Source organism: Rhinolophus sinicus, chromosome 8, assembly GCF_057876585.1.
Source record: "Rhinolophus sinicus isolate RSI-liver-muscle chromosome 8, RSI-T2T, whole genome shotgun sequence".
In the NCBI taxonomy this organism is placed as follows: Eukaryota; Metazoa; Chordata; class Mammalia; order Chiroptera; family Rhinolophidae; genus Rhinolophus; species Rhinolophus sinicus.
The window spans coordinates 3,213,972-3,233,962 of record NC_142508.1 but is presented as its reverse complement, the minus strand read 5'-3'; the positions used below and the strand labels follow the sequence as shown (position 1 = coordinate 3,233,962).

At 39.5% G+C, this 19,991-nt stretch overlaps 1 protein-coding gene across 12 annotated transcripts in view; it reads left to right on the top strand.

Moving 5' to 3' along the window:
* GALNT11 (polypeptide N-acetylgalactosaminyltransferase 11) overlaps positions 1 to 14,856 on the top strand; it is a 46,943-nt gene extending 32,087 nt beyond the window's left edge. For all 12 annotated transcript variants that reach the window (XM_074315093.2, XM_074315082.2, XM_074315088.2 and 9 more), the window contains 7 exons: positions 1,833 to 2,082; positions 5,088 to 5,205; positions 6,603 to 6,755; positions 9,407 to 9,625; positions 11,035 to 11,139; positions 13,839 to 13,976; positions 14,218 to 14,856. In XM_074315093.2, the coding sequence (XP_074171194.2) occupies positions 1,833 to 2,082; positions 5,088 to 5,205; positions 6,603 to 6,755; positions 9,407 to 9,625; positions 11,035 to 11,139; positions 13,839 to 13,976; positions 14,218 to 14,349 (1,115 nt within the window). In that variant the 3' untranslated portion in view covers positions 14,350 to 14,856. The remainder of the gene's footprint in view (positions 1 to 1,832; positions 2,083 to 5,087; positions 5,206 to 6,602; positions 6,756 to 9,406; positions 9,626 to 11,034; positions 11,140 to 13,838; positions 13,977 to 14,217) is intronic.
* The last annotated feature ends 5,135 nt before the right edge of the window (positions 14,857 to 19,991 follow it).

The following is a 19,991-nucleotide window of genomic DNA, read 5'->3' as shown; positions in this document are numbered from 1 at the left end:
CTTTAAAACCTTTCCAGCTTATACTGATCTCCTCTTTTAAAAAGAAAAATCAGGTATCAAATTCAGAATGTTCTGAAAATATATCTGGTTAGTCTTCAGTTACATTATATTGATTCCACCAAATTTTTATTGTTACCGCCATGTAAAGTTGGAGGTCCTGATTTTCATTTATGATCTTTATAAAAAAATTTTCCTTTTAAAATAAATTTAAATGAATTTGTTTAAAAATACAATGCTGCACGTAATGCATGGATATGGCAAAAAAAAGTCAGGAAGGTAATTGATTTAGGTACAGCTGCCAGTTCAGTCAGATAATGACATGAAATATAACCGCCACCCTCGCAGCCCAATAATTAAACCATTACTTTATTCCCAGTCAGAAATGGGGAAGTCCCTTAGCCAGGAATTGTGATTGAAGAGCACTCTTACGATTGAGGAGCATATACAAACAATATGCCCAACTCTTGAGAAACTTTACAGATAGTTCAGATTCTCCTTGGTAATTCTTTGGACAGCCAGGATGGAGTGTGGTGCAGTGACAGTGGCCAGTTGTGTGTCGATATTTTTATTACAGTGATGGTAATCGAAATAATTCTGAATTTAGTATACATTTCCCTGCGTTAGAGCATTGAGAGCGTGCCTGTATTTTCCTTGGCGCCTCAGAAACGTGGCTGCAGTTCTGGGTTATTGCCCTGGCACATCAGTTCTTCCAGGAGAGAGGGAAGCGTGTGCCCGTCGTCATGGTGATGGTGCAGCTCCTGCTCCTTTGGTTCAGCACGCAACTGCCGCGCATGCATTTCTTTTTCTTTCATTTTCCACCTTTCCTTTTTAATTCCCCCAACCTTGTTAGCAAAATAAATATAAAGATTTTATCTTGCATTTTTTAACTCCTCTTGATAAATATGAATGGAAATGAGGGTTTTTGTAACTTCATGGTTATTCTAAGCAGTTGACAAACTAGAAGCTCATCATCAGATAGCGTTACTACTACTATTCTAACAATTTACCAGGAAATGCATCACTGCTGATTTCACGTGACTTATTTGAAGGCCCAGCTGCACTCTCTCAGTTAATGACAGCAAACACACCTCGGGCAGGCACGTCCTGCAGCGCTGCCGGGGAGGCGGTCAGGCCCGGTGTCTGTGCAGCACCTTGTGAGGCTGGAGAGCGTGCAGCTCCCCGGTGTCACTTCATACAGCAGGGCACAGTGGTTTGTCCACTGTCTATTCTCAAGTGAAGTCACTTCAGTCATGGTTCCAGTAAGGAGGAGATGTTTTCATAGCTTTTCTTCACTCTAAAAGTGTTAACTTTCTTCACGTAAAGCCAGTTTTAACTAAATGAAGTACGATGCTGCGTGGTCATGCTGAGCCTGGGAGTGCCTTCCCGCACACTGGCTCAGTATGTGAACAAGGATCCGCAGATCGTAATGGGGGGAAAATGAAATGATTGTTACCTGAAAAAATAAACTCTCTGTAATAATATATTGTAACAGCTCAATGTTTCAAGCGGCATGATATTGCCATTCCCCACCAATACCCACGATTTTCTCTATCCCCCTGCCTTCTGTAACGCAGCACGGCCCGGCCAGCACGTCTTTGTTCGAGTAGAATTGTAAAGGAAAATCATAAGCCTTGAATTCAGTGTGCGTCTGACTGCACACTGAGAAGGGCCTCAGGTGTCGCTCACTGCTTCCGTTCCCTGTGGGCTCGCGAGGAAGGAGGGGGGAAGCCAGCGTCTAAAGATGAAGCCCCAGCTCCACCAGCAGCTGGGGCCGTAGGTGTGCAGGGGGTGGCGACGAGCCCTGAAAGCACCGCTGCTTGCCTCCTCCGCAGGGGAAGTGCTGGTGTTCCTGGACAGCCACTGTGAGGTGAACGTGATGTGGCTGCAGCCCTTGCTGGCTGCCATCCGGGAGGACCGGCGGACGGTCGTGTGCCCCGTGATCGATATCATCAGTGCGGACACGCTGGCCTACAGCTCGTCCCCGGTGGTGCGGGGGGGATTCAACTGGGGGCTGCACTTCAAATGGGACCTCGTGCCGCTTCCTGAGCTCGGAGGGCCGGAAGGAGCTACTGCACCAATAAAGTAAGATTTCGCCCATGAATCTGAAAGATTCTCGCCAGTACTTCTGTAGGGAAAAAAAGTTTCAACGATAATTCCTTCTTTGCAAAAAGCAGAAGTGTTGGCTTGCTTGTCCATGAAAATTCTTGAGTGCTTATGGATTTTGTGCGCTCTGCCAAGTCCTACGGGAAGGTTTATGAGTAAGAAATTGTCCATCCCTCAAAGATGTGTAGCTGAGGCAGGCAGGCAGGGTCGTGTATCGCATCGGTCATTTTTACCTTCAGTTCTCTGCTAGTTTGCATGGTGCTGTGAAGAACAATTGATACCTGAGCTTTTTCTACAATCAGGATTTTTAGGATGGATCCCTCCTAGGTAGCACGGTTACTGAGTCACGGTGTGTGCATTACTTCAGTTCTCATCCATAGTCTCTATTATAAATATTTTCAATGTGATCTCTTTTCTGACTCAGGTTACATAGCAATCCATTTATTATTTTCTTGACAAATAGAGATTTTATAGCTATTTATTCCTGGCTTAATTACACTGTGGTCAGAAAACATGATTTTAATTCTATGGAAATTGATGAGCTTTATAGTATAGCATATGGTTAATTTTTGTAAATACTTGCATGCCTGGAAAATTTGTATTTTCTCCATTTGTTAAAGATGGGATTCTGTATCAGTTTGGTCAGATTTATTGTGTTACTGAAATATTCCATATTTTTATTCGTATTTCTGTCAGTTACTGAAAATGGTATATAGTTTCCCACTACAGCTGTACATTTGTTTTTCCTGGTAGTTCTTTATGTATTTTCTTCATATACAGAGGGTGCCAAAAAAATGTATATACATTTTAAGAAAGGAAAAAACTATTAAAATTGTAATACAATGAATGACACCAGCATTCCTTTGATTAATGCCATCTTTTGAGTTGCATGTCATGCGACACATTGCTATGTAATTCAGTTCACCTTTGAAAAGTAATACATAGATAACATCTCTTGAAATGTGTACATTTTTTTGGTACCCCTGGTATTTTGAGGCTGTTAATAGATGCACGAAAGTTTAGAATTCTTAAATCTCTGGTGAATGAAGCCTCTTATCGTTATGAGTTGTCTTTTATGCTATAGTTGCAGAATAGTGAGACTTCTGCTTTATGATCTGATAGTAATATGGCTGCTCATCTTGATTTTGATCAGTATTCGCATTACATGTAACTTCTCCTCCCTTTGCTGTCCGTCTTCCTATGGTCTTAAATTTAGATGTGTCCCTTTGTAAGCAGCACAAAGTTGCACTTGTTTTGTTTTGAAACCAGTATGAAAAACTGACTACAGTGGTACCATTTGCTTTCTGTTTGTTTTATCTGTTCTATTAGGTTGGGGCAAAAGTAACTGCAGTTTTGCAATGATTTTTAACCTTTGAAACTGCAGTTATGTTTGCACCAACCTAATATATTTTTTTCTCTTCTTTTGCCTTCTTTGGCCTGAGTTTCTACTTATTATTATTCTGTTCCAGCAGGGCCGCACCATTATTAGAAGTTATACATCCTTATGCACTGTTCTTTTAGGGGGTTACCCGAGAGACTACAACATACAGCCTTAACGTACCAAAATGTAGTATAAATTGGTGCTTTCTGCAGACAATGCTAGTGTCTCAGATATCCATAGTCCTGTTAGGCCCTCAAGTTACAGTGCTGAAATACACACGTGAGTGTATGTACACTGTTTGAATCACACAAGACGTAACCGTTACTCATTTAGGTTTACCCACACATTTCCTCTTAGTGTTACTCTTTCTTTTGCATCTGCAGACTTCCATTTGAAGTTATGTTTATTCTGACTAAAGATCACACTTAAGTATTTCTTTTGGTTGGACCTTTTGGTGACTTCTCCTGTCTTTTTCTGTAAATGTTGTTTCACCACTGTTTTGAATAATTTCACTCGATACACAGTTCTAGATCGGCAGATACATTCTTTCAGGACCCTTCTGGCTTCTGTTTCTGGTGAGAAATTAGCATCAGTCTTATTTTTGTTTCCTTGAAGCTTATCTCTTTCATTGGCTGCTTCAGTTTCCTTTCTGTCTTTGTCAGAGTGTTTTTCAGATATGCATAAATTTGGTTGCATTTTTGATAGTATGTAATTATCTGCCAACTTCTCAACCTTGTCTTTTATGTTTGAACATACTGAAGTTATTTTAAAGTCTCTGCTTGGATAGCTCCATTATTTGACATCTCTGCACATCTGTTTCTGTTGTAGATTGTTTCTCTTTCATGCGATTTATCTTCTTGGTTACTTGTTTGCTTATTTTCATTTAGTCCCAGACACTGTATGAAAAATTAGACGTATATTCATGCCTGGGATGATGTTTTCTTCTTACAGAGAGAATTTTGTTTCACTTGTGGCAGGCAGCTTGGACCACCTAATCCACTGTCAGGAAGGGAGATGCTGGGGAGCTGGACATGGCTCTGTGCGGGGCCCGTCAGCTTCAGACGCTCTCACTCACACACACAGGGTTTCTCCTTCTGGGCAGTGTGGACACTGGGGCCTGAGAAATTCTTCATTTAGCAGCACACCTGGCCTCAACCCGTCAAATGCAGTAGCACACCCAACACACACACCCAGTTGTGACAGTTAAAAAGGTTTCCACAGGTTAACGAGATGCTTGCTTGGAGACAGAACCAACCTATTTGAGCGCTACTGGTCTCACCTTGGCAGGCTCTGAAGTCCAGTTTGTATCCCAATGGCTCTTTGAAACTGTCAAAAGATTAATTCATTTCAGGTAGATGTCTGTCAGCAATAGTTATAATAAAAGTACTTTTGGTACTTAAAAAAGTAGCCTTTGTTTGCCAGGTATCTATATCTAGAAAATGCAGTTTTGTGACCCAGCTCATTCCCTGATATTAGATGAAGTATGTTTCATAATAGTGAATCTAGTTTTTATGAGTAATGTTCCACAGCTGGACAGAATTTTTAAAAACCAAAACTGCAGATACTTGTACAGAATTGACTCTCTAATTTTTTCCTTTTGTAGGTCACCTACAATGGCTGGAGGATTGTTCGCCATGAATAGAAACTATTTCAATGAACTTGGGCAGTATGACAGTGGCATGGATATCTGGGGAGGAGAAAACTTAGAAATATCATTTCGGGTAATTTTATTTTTTTGCATGTTTAATTATTTGTGTAGTGGAATATAATTTTCATCCATGATCCTGTATTTTCTGTAAATTCTCTTTGATTATCTTTATTAAGATATTGTCCTTAATGAATGCTACTTTATAATAACCTATGACATGGATGGATACGAAGCCCTGTATATACTGGGGTGTGCCAAAAAAAATGTATACACGTGACGTGTATTCATCTTTTGTTATTGGGATATACTGAGTATTACACTTTTAATAGTTTTTTCCTTTCTTATAGTGTGTATGCTTTTTTTGGCGCCCTCTATTTTATGAGAATTCAAAAGGGATAGTTGTACTTAATGGTTGGGTATAAATTCAGAAGACATTTATTTAATCTAGAGTTTTGTTCTTCCCCTATATATAGTTGGGGGTGGTCAGATTTCCCTTATTGCCTGAGACTATCTTTTTCCCCTGGAGAAATTATGAATAGTTCCCCATTTCACTTTCAGAAGTAGCCCAGTTTATACTATGATCAATTCTGTCATCACCGCATATGTAGCTTACTGAATCCTTTATATGTACAGGTACCTCCAACCTGAGGAAGAATTTCACTTTCCTAATCTCTGTATGCAGTTGCTAAGGTTGGAATGACAGCCTGGGTGGGATGTGTGGCTCCGGGAGCCGTGACGACGATAAGACAGTCTCTGGAAAAGGCAGAAAGCAGACAGAATCCACCCCCCACACACACACCTCCTGGTCTCGACAGCAGAATCCCTGTTCAGACACTAACACTATACTTTGTGCATCTGTCATTTCGTATTTTTACAAATGTATTGATGACAGTGTTTTTCAAAGGCAGTTTTTTCCTATATAATCTTAAGAATTTTAAAATTGAAAGGACTAGTGAAGTTTAGTTTTATTTTGTAGACAAGGTGGTCGAGTCCCACAACAATTAACTGTATAAAGTAACTCACAGTCAAGGGGAAAACTGAGACCAGAGCTACGGTCTTTTGACTCTTGGAGTAATTCTGTATATTTTATAAAATTTTTCTTAAAAAGTGTGTGTATACATTTTATAACAAAGTGTCTGTAAAAATGAAATTAAAGGAACAATTAATACTCGTTCCTTGTCCCTAAGTCTTGAAGTTCAAGTTTCTTGATCTGGTAAAACTGATGTATGATAAGTGTGACTGGACACATGGTAGCAAAAGAATATTGTTTAGAATTCAGTTTCTTTTTAATCATAAAGACAGATAATCTGTAAAAATAAACCCTCTGTGTATTTGAGTAGCAATATCTAATAAAACATCTTGCAAAGTCTCACCAACACCTGTTTAATAAAGGATAATTTCATGAAAATTCATACACTGATTTCATAGCATGGTGAGGCGACTATTAATCCCTATTTCGCTCCTGACCAGATCTGGATGTGTGGAGGCAGACTCTTCATCATCCCTTGCTCTAGAGTGGGACACATTTTTCGCAAAAGACGACCCTATGGTTCTCCTGAGGGCCAGGACACCATGACACACAACTCCCTGCGGCTGGCACACGTGTGGCTGGATGAGTATAAGGTGAGCTTCCGTTTCTCACTCAGGGGGAGGAGCGGGTGTCCATCGTTCCTTCAGGGATGGCTTTGCTTGCTTGTCACGCTTGCATATCTCTGCTTGGGTAACCATCTCCTTCGGTTTCTTTCCTCTCTTTCCTCTTCACCCAGTGTTTCACTCAGTTTTTGCTCTCACTCTTCTTTTAATGTTCCAATGACCACTCTGTAAGAGGTGAGACAGCTAACCTTAGACGAGGTTCCGTTTCTCTTCAGTTTCTTTATTCCCTCTGGCCCCTCTCCTGTAACTTCAGAACCAGGCTCCACTGTGACCGAACCCCAGCCTCTGCTGTCGGACTTCGCACAAGTATTCTTTGTTCAATGCAACTTGCCATGATGCTTCCTTTGTGACAGCTTTATTGAGGTATATTACAAGCCATTTTTAGAACATTTTATCAGCCCCAGAAAGAAACTGCATCCTTCAGCCATCACAGCCCCTTACCTCTCCCAGGTCTAGTAGACAACTAGTAATCTGCTTCCTCACTTTATAGATTTGCCTACTCTGGACATTTTATACAAATGGAATCTCACAGTATGTGGTCCTTTGTGACCATCTTTCATTTATAATGATGTTTTCAGGTTCATCCATATTATATACCATGTATCAGTACTTTGTTTTTACTGTCAAGTAATATTCCATTGTGTGAAAATATCTCGTTTTATTTATCCAGTGATGATTTGATGGACATATGGGTTGTTTCCACTTCTTGACTATTATGAAAAACGCTGTTGTGAACATTTCTGTACAGTTAATTTTTTTAAACAAGCAGGTATTGAGCACGTCCTATATACCAGGCTGGGTTAGGTTTGGGGGGCTACCAAGATGCCTGAGGGAGTGCACAGTAATTTTTAACTCTGAGGTAAATGCAAGTGGAAGAGTACATACCTCGTGTTATAGGAATAAAGAGGATGGGGCGACTGGGTCTGGGCAGTGAAAGTCGGGACTGTCACACTTTTCCTGCACAACTGTTTATCTCCTCCCTCCACTGGACTGTGAGCTCCTCTGAGGTCCAACGCCATGCTAAGCATCTTCGCCTCACCACTGCCTAATACAGCAGCTCTCAAAAAGGGGTCCACAGGGCACGCTTTCAGGCCTGGCGGGGAAAGCTGTTTGCAGTCAGGTCAACAGAGCGTTTGCCGTTTCACCATGGTCACATTACACTGATGGTGCAAATGGCTGCCGCCTTAGCAGCAATCGAGGCATCGGCACCAAATTGGATTCTTCACTGCCAGTTCTTTCAGAACTTTAAGAAGGCCAGTTTCCTCTAAGAATGGCATTGGCGAAGTAGTGAAAATAATTGTATTAGATCTCACCTTGTCTCTCAGTGTTCTGTGTCAGTATTCCTATCAAGCACACAGGAAGCTGAAGACTGATGTTTCCAGGACAGCCATTTGCGCAGCTGTAGCTGAACTCGAGCCCCTCTCCTCCATAGAAGGCTCTTTATGAACGACTCACAAACCATGGTGATTCATAGTTGGGGAGCAGGCAAACGTTTTCTCAAAAATGAACTGAAACTTTCACTTCAAGGAAAACAACTTGTAGTAGTTGTTGCAAATGATAAAATTCAAACTTTCAGGTGAAAATTAGAATTTTGGAAAACTTATATCCTCAACCATGAATTTGATAGCTTCCCGGTGCTTAAAAACTTTTCTAATGAGATTGGTAGTCATATGTATGAATGTAATTTTTTGGATATTTATAGTGAAATTTGTTAATATCAGGAGGAACTTCACAACCCAGTGGGCTAGTATTTTCCCAACGTCTAATGCATGAAGTTATAAAAATCTCGTATGGGTAAAAGATCCATTCAAAGAGCAAGATAGCCCAGCACCACAAAAGCTCAGTGATATGCTTTCATGTTCTACATTGCAACTAACCTTTAAAAGTTATTGAGTTGTAATGCAGTATCAAAAAAGAACAGCCATAATTATCTGAAACAGTTACTAAAATATTCCTTTCATTTTAAAATACAGATTTCCGCAAACTCTTTTTAAAAAATACTTAACCTAAAAACATAATAACAGGTTAACTGCAGATATGAGAGTTCAGCCAACTTTTTAGCCAGACATTGAAAAGATTTGCATAAAGCAGTGTCACTGTTTTCACTAAATTTTTTTGTTTTTGTTCAAAGCATGTTATTTATGTTAATAAGTAATGAGTTTGTTATTTTTAAGTAACCAAAGGTTTTAAATTTCTGAATTTTAACTTCTACTATGGTAAATGTCAATCGATATAGCTCATAGAAACAGAACCTCTCGGAGTCTTCAATACTTTTTAAGAACACAGAAGCCGACGTCAGTCTGAGAACGACTAACCTCAAAAGTAGCCTGTTTCATTGATTCTGAGATGCCCATTTACTTGTGTGTGTTCTGCCATTTCTGCGATTCAGGTGTATCTTACATTTTAAGATGTCTTATCATTTTAAGTTATGGAGCTAATTGTGTAAAAACTTTCTGTTGACATTTGGGGGCAACATTAAGAAAACACTGGAATGAAAAATATTTTTCTCATAATCTATTTTTTTAAGTTATCCTTCAGACCTCAGATATAATTGATAACACTCATTTTAAACAAACAAAAAACGCGTTGTCTTATTTTTCAATTTTCTTTTTTAAATTCAGGAGCAGTATTTTTCCTTACGACCTGACCTGAGGACCAGAAGCTATGGAAATATCAGTGAGCGTGTTGAATTGAGGAAGAAGTTGGGTTGTAAATCATTTAAATGGTATTTGGATAATATTTACCCAGAGATGCAGATATCTGGGCCCAATGCCAAACCCCAGCAACCCATTTTTATCAATAGAGGGCCAAAACGCCCCAAAGTCCTTCAACGTGGAAGGGTAAGGAAGTAATCTCATCAAAGTATTTCATTAAAAGTTGTATGATAATGTAGACTTACCAGAATATTTAATGATAAAATATTCAATGATAGGCTTTAGCTTGCCTTCCATTCTATTCTTTTTATGAATATTGTGGTATCTTTGCTATTAATGTTAATTCAGTTCCTTTACCTACCAGTGTTAAAAGAGAGCTAGTTATATGCTACCTTCCGAGAGGACAGATACAAATAAGAATATACAAATAAAGGCAGTATAAGTGTAAAATTCATTTGGCAGAGACCTGTCCAATAAGGAAAACAAAAGGAGAAATTAGGGCAGCCGTGTACTGTGTGGCCTCAGCTCTGGGGCCCTACCACAGACAGGAAGTGAAAGCTGGCAGGGTGTAAGTGCCGGTGTAAGGTGAGATTTCACATCCAAAGTTCTGAGCAATCATTGCAGCTTAGCAGAAAACCCACTGCTCAGCCACATTTCTGTAGCTGCTCCCTTTAGTTTCTGATAAAGTATTTTCAGTTTTATAATCACACTTAAAATTTTAGGGACCTAGCCAGAAAATCATACCTTTTTCCTGAATTTCTGAAAGTTAAGTGTAGACATTATAATTGTTGCCCACTTTTCTTGTGTGTTACAAAGAAGGCAGTGCTCAAGGTTCTTTCACAGTGCCAACTATTAGGCTGGTGCAAAAGTAATTACGGTTTAAAAGGTTAAAAAATAATTGCAAAAACCACAATTACTTTTGCACCAACCTAATAGTAAGTGGCTAGAATTAAGCCTAGAGCATGACCCCTTCCTGTTCTAGCTTATAAGGTTAAAAAAATCATGAACATGTTATTAGGTGTTTTCTCTTATAGTTACCGGCGTGTGTTCCATACAGTTGATCCCTTACCACTAGTAGTTTTGCCTTGCACACCTAATCTCTACTACTTACACTAATCCTTTTACTCAGACTAGGTACTCAAGCTTTGATGTATCTCACTTTTAGAATTCCTGTGGCATTTACAATCTGTATTTATCTCGTTTAGTATGTATGCTACATTTAATTATGTGCCATTAGCTTTATACCTATTGTTCTTACTGCTTCAATTTCATGTTAAGGTTCTTTAGTGCAGATGTGATAGTTCGATTTTTTTCCTTCCCCATAGTAGCTTAGTAAACTTGAATCTTTAGGTAGAATTTCTATGTAACACTGCCTGCCTATGTTGTTAAAATTGCTTATAACCTTGACATCTGACGTGATGCTCTTAGGTATTTAAAATTTAGTAATAAAAAATGCTTGCCTTTTATGACCTCTGGAATTCTACCTCTGGAATAACATTGTCACATTTCATCCAAAACCTTTCCCCGCATTCCTCAGGGTGTTCTGACACTGGTCCGTCTTGCATGATGGGTTTCACGAGTGTTCTCTTTTACAGCTCTGTCACCTGCAGACTGGCAAGTGCCTGGTGGCCCAGGGCCGCCCAAGTCAGAAGGGAAGCCTCGTGGTGCTGAAGGCATGTGACTACAGTGACCCTACTCAGGTGAGTGACACCTCTGCTCACGGGCAGTCCAGAGGGTATCCTTCAAGGTTCTTTCACAGTGCCAACTATTAGGCTGGTGCAAAAGTAATTACCGTTTAAAAGGTTAAAAAATAATTGCAAAAAACACAATTACTTTTGTACCAACCTAATAGTAAGTGGCTAGAAATAAGCCTAGAGCATGACCCCTTCCTGTTCTAGCAATCATTTCAGCTTAGCAGAAAACTCTGAACGGGGAGGGGCGGACAGCCAGGTTTTAATCGGACTTTTCTTTTACGGATGATTTTAGAGAGCTAACACAACTATTATACTTTTGTCTCCTCCATATAGTTTTCCTACCTCTGATCATTGTTTAGAGCATTATTTGTACTTTCCAATTACATAGAATGAATTGAAAGCTGTGTGAATGTTAGAAATGGCAAAGGAAGTGCTGCTTTTCCCGATCCCCCACCCCCTCAACCTTGGCAACTGTCAGCTGTTCTCTGTATCTATAACAGCAGTGTCACTGTTTTCACTAAATTTTTTTGTTTTTGTTCAAAGCATGTTATTTATGTTAATAAGTAATGAGTTTGTTATTGTTAAGTAACCAAAGGTTTTAAATTTCTGAATTTTAACTTCTACTATGGTAAATGTCAATCGATATAGTTCATAGAAACAGAACCTCTCGGAGTCTTCAATACTTTTTAAGAACACAGAAGCCGACGTCAGTCTGAGAACGACTAACCTCAAAAGTAGCCTGTTTCATTGATTCTGAGATGCCCATTTACTTGTGTGTGTTCTGCCATTTCTGCGATTCAGGTGTATCTTACATTTTAAGATGTCTTATCATTTTAAGTTATGGAGCTAATTGTGTAAAAACTTTCTGTTGACATTTGGGGGCAACATTAAGAAAACACTGGAATGAAAAATATTTTTCTCAGACTCTATTTTTTTAAGTTATCCTTCAAACCTCAGATATAATTGATAATACTCATTTTAAACAAACAAAAAATGCATTGTTTTATTTTTCAATTTTCTGAGGTCTGTTTATTCATTTGTTTTTTAGATTCCACATATTAGTGAGATCATATGGTATCTGTCTTTCTCTGACTTCACTGAGCATAATACCCTCTAAGTCCATCCATGTTTTTGCAAATGGGAAGGTGTCACTTTTTTATGGCTGAATAATATTCCATTGTATGTATACACATCATCTTTATCCAGTCCTCTCTTGGTGGACATCTAGGTTGTTTCCATATCTTGACTATTACTAGACATGCTACAGTGAACACGGGTGCGTGTATGAGTGTTTTTGTTTTCTTTGGATAAATACCCAGAAGTGAGATTGCTGGATCATATGGTAGTTCTATTTTTAATTTTTTAAGAAACCTCCATACTGTTTTCCATAGTGGCTGCACCAATTTACATTCCCACCAGTGTGTGAGGGTTCCCTTTTCTCCACACTCTCCCCAACACTTGTTACTATTTGTCTTGTTGATGAGATAGCCTTTCTAACCGGTGTGAGGTGATACCTCACTGTGATTTTAATTTGCATTTCCCTGATCATTAGTGACATTGAGCATCTTTTCATATGTCTGTTGGTCGTCTGTATGTCCTGACTTTGCAGAAATGTCTGTTCCGGTCCTCTGCCCATTTTTAAATTGGACTTTTTGGGGATGTTAAGTTCTTTATATATTTTGGATATTGACCCTTTGTTGGAGGTTATCATTTGCAAATATGTTCTCCCATTCAGCAGGCTGTCTTCTCGTTTTGTTGTGCAAAACCTTTTTAGTTTGATTAGTTTCATTTGTTTTTTCCTTCGTTTCCCTTACTCAAGGAGACATATCCAAAAAGATACTCTTTAGGACACTGTCAAAGAGTTTAGTGCCCGTTTTCTTCTAGGAGTTTTACGGTTTCAGGTCTAACATTTAAGTCTTTAATCCATTTTGGGTTTATTTTTGTGTGTGATATAAGAAAGTGGTCCAGTTTCATTTTTTGGCTCATATTTGTCCAGTTTTGCCAACAGCTCTTATTGAAAAGACTATCCTTTTCCCATTATATATTCTTCGTCATAGATTGACAGAATAACTGACGATTTATTTGCGCTCTGTGTTCTATTCCATTGATCTATGTGTCTGTTGTTACGCCAGTACCATGCTGTTTTGCTTATTACAGCTTTATTGTATAGACCTTAAGATCTCTTTGGCTATTTGTGGTCTTTTGTGGTTCCGTATCAGTTTTAGGATTAGTTCTAATTTTGAGAAGGCCATTGGTATTTTTTAATAAGGATTGTACTGAATCAGTTTATTACTTTAGGTGGTAAGGGTATTTTAACAATATTAATCCTTCTAACCCATGAGCAAGGTATAGCTTTCCATTTATTTGTATTTTGTTCAGTATCTTTCTTCAGTGTCTTATAGTTTTCAGAGTACAGTTCTTTCACCTCTGGTTAAATTTATTCCTATGTATTTTATTCTTTTTGATGCAGTTATAAAAGGGATTTTCTTAATTTCCTTCTGCTCATTTGTTGTTGGTGTGTAGAAACAACAGACTTCTGTATATTAATTCTATATCTGACAACTTTACTGAAGTAACTTAGTCTAATAGTCTTTTTGGAGTCTTTCGGGTTTTCTGTATCATGTCATCTGGAAATGATGACAGTTTTGTCTGATGTGATTGCTGTGGCTGGGACTTAGGGTTATGATCTTTGCTTTCTTCCTTAGGTCTGGATTTATAACGAAGAGCACGAGTTGGTTTTAAGTAATCTGCTTTGCCTGGATATGTCAGAAACGCGCTCCTCAGACCCCCCACGGCTCATGAAGTGCCACGGATCCGGCGGGTCCCAGCAGTGGACCTTTGGGGTGAGAAGCTTGCTGCCTGATGATGGGCGTGAGTGAGGGGGCCTGGCAGGGGGACCCATTTCTCCCGTGGGGAAGGTCGTTGTGAGTTTGTAGCATCCCGTAAGGAGTCTTAAATGTTCCACATCTCTTCGGGATTGCGATATCTTCTTTACCATATTCTGACAGTAAGTGTTTTATAAGTTGAAGCACACAACTGGTGGCATTTTTTTTCTTGCTACCTCTTTTTATTTTTATTTTCCAGAAGAATAATCGGCTGTACCAGGTGTCAGTTGGACAGTGCCTGAGAGTGGCTGATCCATTGAGTCACAAAGGCTACGTTGCTATGGCGATCTGTGATGGCTCCTCCTCCCAGCAGTGGCATCTGGAAGGTTAAGGTGGATGCCAGGCTGGAACAGTGATTCATCACGCTTGTCCTGTGGAGACAGGTGCCTGAGAAGATGAGCAGACGCGAGGCAGCAGATGTACTCGAGTGTGGAGCACCGACTGAGCCTCAGGAGGTGAAGAAGTATGTTTCACCAAGACATTAAGGTCATTTCTGAGCTGCTGTTAAGGAATTTCTTGCTTATGGTAAGAGACCAGAATACAGTTTTAATATAAAGAGTCAGGTTTATACAGAAGGATAAAACCCTGGAAATTGCTAGGTCTATTCAAATTTATTTATGCTTTTTAATCCTCTAATGGCGTGTATCTGATCAGGAACTTGTTATGATTTCCTTTCTTAGAAGATTTCATAGACAGACAAACTGATTGAATCCAGATTACTTTTAACTTCAGGAGGCATCATGTAGCTCATATTTAAGAGGCAGTTAACTATTCTAAATTATTTGGATGATTTATGGTACTATCTTCGTTTAAAATAAAGGATCCTTTTAATTATTCACCTTTCTTTGGTATTGGGGCCTCATGTCTGAGCTGTCCCACAGATGTGATCCCCGGATGTGACACACGGTAAGACATTCAGCTGCTGCCCCGGAGCGAAGTGTCAGCTTCTTAGTTTGAATCATATGAGTTTGAAGCTGAAGGTACAAGAACTTGGATATTTGATGTTAAAGCTGCCCGTGAAACATCCAGGGAGAGTTGTTAAATAGAGGTCAAGATCTCAAAACACATCTCAGAGAGATAAATTTAGGAATCATCTGTATATACTAAACGCCTAAAGACAAAGTGAGGGTTTTTTCCTATCATTATTACATCTCAGAGACGGTCTCGTGTTATAGGGTACTTTCTCAGTTATTTTATCCTGAACTACAGAACAGTTTAAGTAACAGATTAGAAACATGTTGGAGAACATCTTGTATCTATATTCTAAACTTTTAAGCAGTCATTCAACTTCAAAGACCAGACGGTACATAATAGAAAACAAAAAGCAGCGAGATGGTAGATTTAAACCCAATAAAGTCAGTAATCACATTAAATGTAATTTGATTAAACCTAAATGCCCCAGTTAGAAGGCAGAGATTGTTAGACTGAATAAAAATGCTAAGATCCAACTATATATGCTGCCTCACTTTAAATATGAAGACACAAGTTAAAAATAGATGGGAAATAGATGCATATTGAACACTGATTCAAAGACATCTGAAGTAGCTATATTACTATTAGTCAAAGGGGATTTCAGAGCAAAAAATGTTACCAGGGGTAAAGGTTGTTTTTGTAACAATAAAGGGGTCCATTCATCAAGAGTAAAGAATTCCTAACATTTATATACCTAATAACTTCAAAATCCATGTCACCCAGACTGTTCTATCAGAAAGGCCAGTAGACATTATCTACAATTATAATAGATTTCAGCACACCTCTCAATAATAGATAAAACAAGTAGACAGAAAAATCGAAATCAGTGAGCTACAGAAAATGAGCCATACTGTCAGCCATCGTGACATAATTAACATTTATGGACCACTCCACCCAACAAGAACACAGTCATTCTTTCCCGGTACACATGAAACATTTATCAAGGTAGATTATGAGTATTAAACAAGTCTCAATAATTTATACAAATTCAACTCATGAAAATTATATTAGAAATCAGTAACAGAAAGAACCTGGAAGGAAAATCTACCAGTAACACACTTCCCAATACGCTGTGGGTCAAAGAAGAAATCAAAAGGCTACTTAGAAAATATAGCATATCAAAGTTATAGGTGTGAGCTAACTTGGTACTTGGAAACTTTATAGTCCTAAGCACCTATATTAGAAAAGGATTAAAAATTTGAAATCACTGACCTAGCTTCCATCTTAATAGAAAAAGAAAAGCAAGTTATAGAAGAGCAAAGAAGCAGAAGAGATATTAAATGTTAGAACAGAAACAAATGAAAAACAAAAATAGAGAAACTTAATGAAACCAAAAAACTGGATTAAGAATGTCGATAAAACCAAATTTTTGTTTTTGTTTTTTTTAAAAAGACACAAATTACCAACATCAGTAAAAAGAGTGGCAACCTTAATAGAGGTTCTACAAATGTTAAAAAGAGTAAGCAGCCACAGGAACTCTCAGTCACTGCTGGTGGGAGTGCACAATGCCACAGCGACGTTGGAAGGCAGTTTGGCGGTTTCTCACAAAACTAGCATACTCTTGCCAGAGGATCCAACAATCACGCTTCTTGGTATTTACCCAAAGGAGCTGAAAACGTATGCCCACACAAATACCTTGTTTCTAGCAGCTTTATTCCTAATTGCCAAAACCTGGAAGCAATCAAGATGTCCTTCAGTAGCTGAGGGATAAGCTGAATATTAGTGTTCAAAGGAAGTGAACTCCTGAGCCACAGACACACATGGAGGAAACGTCAATGCATATTAATTGGTGAAAGAAGCCAGTCTCAAAATCTACTGCCTGTCTGATGTCAACTATATGACAATCTAGAAAAGGCCAAACCAAGGAGACAGTGAAAGATCAGTGTGGTTGCCGGAGGCAGAGGGAGGCAGAGATAACTAGGCAGAGCCGACGGGACAATTAGGGCAGTGGACCTGGTGTGTGTGACGTCATGACGGCACACGGATGTCATCATACATTCGTCAAACCTGTAGAATGTGACTTTGGATGAGGATGTCACAGGTGCATCAGCAACACAGGACACTGAAGGTGGGGACCTTTGAGTACGTTCTGCACTTTGCACTCAATTTTGCTGTGAACCTGAAACCGCTCTAAAAAATAAATCCTGTTTTTACCAAAAGGATAAGGGAGTCTGACCAACTTCACGCCAGTAAATAAAATGGACAGATTCCTCGGAAGAAGCAAATAACCCAACTTCTCTGAAGAATTAGATAACCTAAATGGCCCCCTACCTGTTAAACAAATTGAATTTGTAGTTTTAAAAATCTTCCCACAAAGAAAACTCCAGGCACACTAGTGAATTCTATCAAACATTAGAGGGAAAAACTATGCCAATACACAACCTCTCTGGAAAACTGTGAAATTTTGATATTATGAGCAGTTTTAAAAGTAATACACCAGAAAACTATAGACCCATATTCTTCATGAATATAGAAGATGCCTTATAAACACATTAGCAAATCAAACACAGCAATATATAAAAAGGACGATACCTGGTGAGAAAAGTGGGTTTGGTCCCAGGAATGCAAAGTTGCTTTAACATTACAGAATCAATCAATGTATAGTTTATGATGTTAACACAGGAGAAAAAGCTTACGATCTTGCAGAAAAAAACATTTGACAAAATTCAACACACATTTATGGTAAAAACTCAGCAAACTAGGAATGGAAGGAAAATTCATCAACTTGATAAAGGCCATCTAAGAAAAATGAGTCTCATGAAAAAAAGAGACTAGATAAGCAAAAAGAGGCAAGGATGCCTGTACTTACCATTTCCGTTCAGCATTTGTAGTGAAGGCCTTAGCCAATGCATTTGGCAAAAAAAACACACAAAAGAAATAAGAGGCATGTGCATTGGAAAGGAAGAAGTAAAACTGGCTTTATCTGAAGACTGTGATCCATAATGTAGAAAATCACAGTGAGTTTTCAAAACTATCTCTAGATCCACCAACCCCCTTACTATCAGGAGCACAAAATACAGGTCAATACAAAACTGAATGTACTTTAGTAGCGACAAACAATTCAAAATGGAAAATAATGGTATTGCAATTTACAATAGCATCAAAAATATGAATAATGAAAAGTACAAAACATTGCTGAGAGAAAGGAAAGACAACCTAAATAAATGGAGAGCTGTATTATATCATGGATTAGGAAACTCAATATTGTTAGGATGTTAATTATCCACAATTTGATCTACAGATTGAATGCTGTCCTTCACCAAAATCCCAGTAGGCTTTTTGTACCTGACCATCTTATTTTCAAATTTACATGGAAATGCATACAACTGAGTAGCCAAAATAATTCTGAAAAGAATAAAGTGGAGAACTTGCACAAATATAAGACTGTGATAATGGCTTATGGATAATGAATAGACTGGAGGAACAGAAATAGACCGCCCCATATATACACATACATATATATACACAGATTACATGCAATTGATTTTCAGCAGAGGAACCAGTACAACTCAATCTTTGTAACAAATGGTGCTAGAAGAACTTCATATCCCTACAGACAAAAGTGAAACCTTATACCATATACAAAAATTATTCAACAAGATGGGTCATAGATCTAAACAGGAAAACAAAGGAGAATACCCCCATGACTTTAGGCAAAGATTTCTTAACTCATTAAAAAAACTAGTCAAAAAAGGTGAATGAATTAAACTTCAACAAAAGTAAAATCTTCTGCTCAAGACATCATTGAGAAAATGAAAACAAATGTTAAGTCACAGACTTGTATCCAGTGTGTATAAACAGTGCTTAAAATTCAATAAAAAGACAACCCAATTTTTAAAATGGACGAAACACTTCAATAGACCCAAACATGTACAAATGGTGCAGCATTTGAAAAGGTGTTCAATGTCAGTCATCAGGGAAATGCAAATGAAAACCACTTTCACATACCACCTCACACCCATTAAAATGGAAAAAGTAAAAGACTGACCTGGTTCTGAGGAAGTGGCAGAGGAGGCGGCAGCAGCAGCAGTCTCATCTTGCCCCAGGCAGTACCCAGTATAAGCTGGGCAACCAGACAGCCAGACTGAACCCAAGGGTGCCAGTTACAGAGCAACCAGGTGACAGTGACCTCCCAGTCTCAAAGACAGGGTGGGTCGGGGAAACTAACAGCCATTAAGACCAGTGTGATTGACACGTGCGGCAGAAAGTGAAGGAAGCAACACCAGAGCGTGTGGTGATGGGGGCTGACCCAAGAGTAAGGACCCGAAATTGGCAACAGGGTTTGACAGGACACGTGGTGTGAACCTCCCACTCCAGCTCCTCAGGACTCTCGAAGCTCACTTACCTCCAGGTGTCAGGGCCCCAGGCTGGGCACCAACTGCTGGGAACGGAATACACACTGAGCAGGACAGGAGAACAGAAAGAAAGGTAAAGCTCGGCTAAGAGGAGGGACGCAAAGCCAGGCACGTCGTAGCAGGACGGTGCGCGCGTGCGTTAGAAAAGGGAGCTTTGTGGAGTTAGACCAGCTGTCCGACCAGCCCTCAAACTTCAGGAAAAGTGAGTCCTCCCCAAACGGGCAGCAGAAGAGGAGCGCGGTCCGATCCCATAAGGAGAAACAAGCCGCGTTAGGAAAGCCCAGTCTACCTCTCCTGTGGGCTCCTTTTCTGCTCACAACACTTGATTCCGTCACCAAATGCGTGCAGCTGTTCCCACACCGAGCGCGTCTCAGACACGAGCGGGTGTCCTGCCCCTCAGCTCAGTTCACACAGTGTCTCCCTGACAGTGTGTCCCTGACAAAGCATCAGATCCCGCCGGCTTAAAGGCTCAGTCCCACAGGACCTCCCCCCCACCGGCCAGATGCCAGCTGCAAGGCCAGGTTGTCACCAGCACTTCTGACCGACCGGCTGTGAGTCAGAGGTTCCCACAACCCTGGCCCCACGTTCGATGAATTTGCTAGAGCATCTTCCAGGACTCACGTGTAGCAGTTTCCTGTGAAAGGGT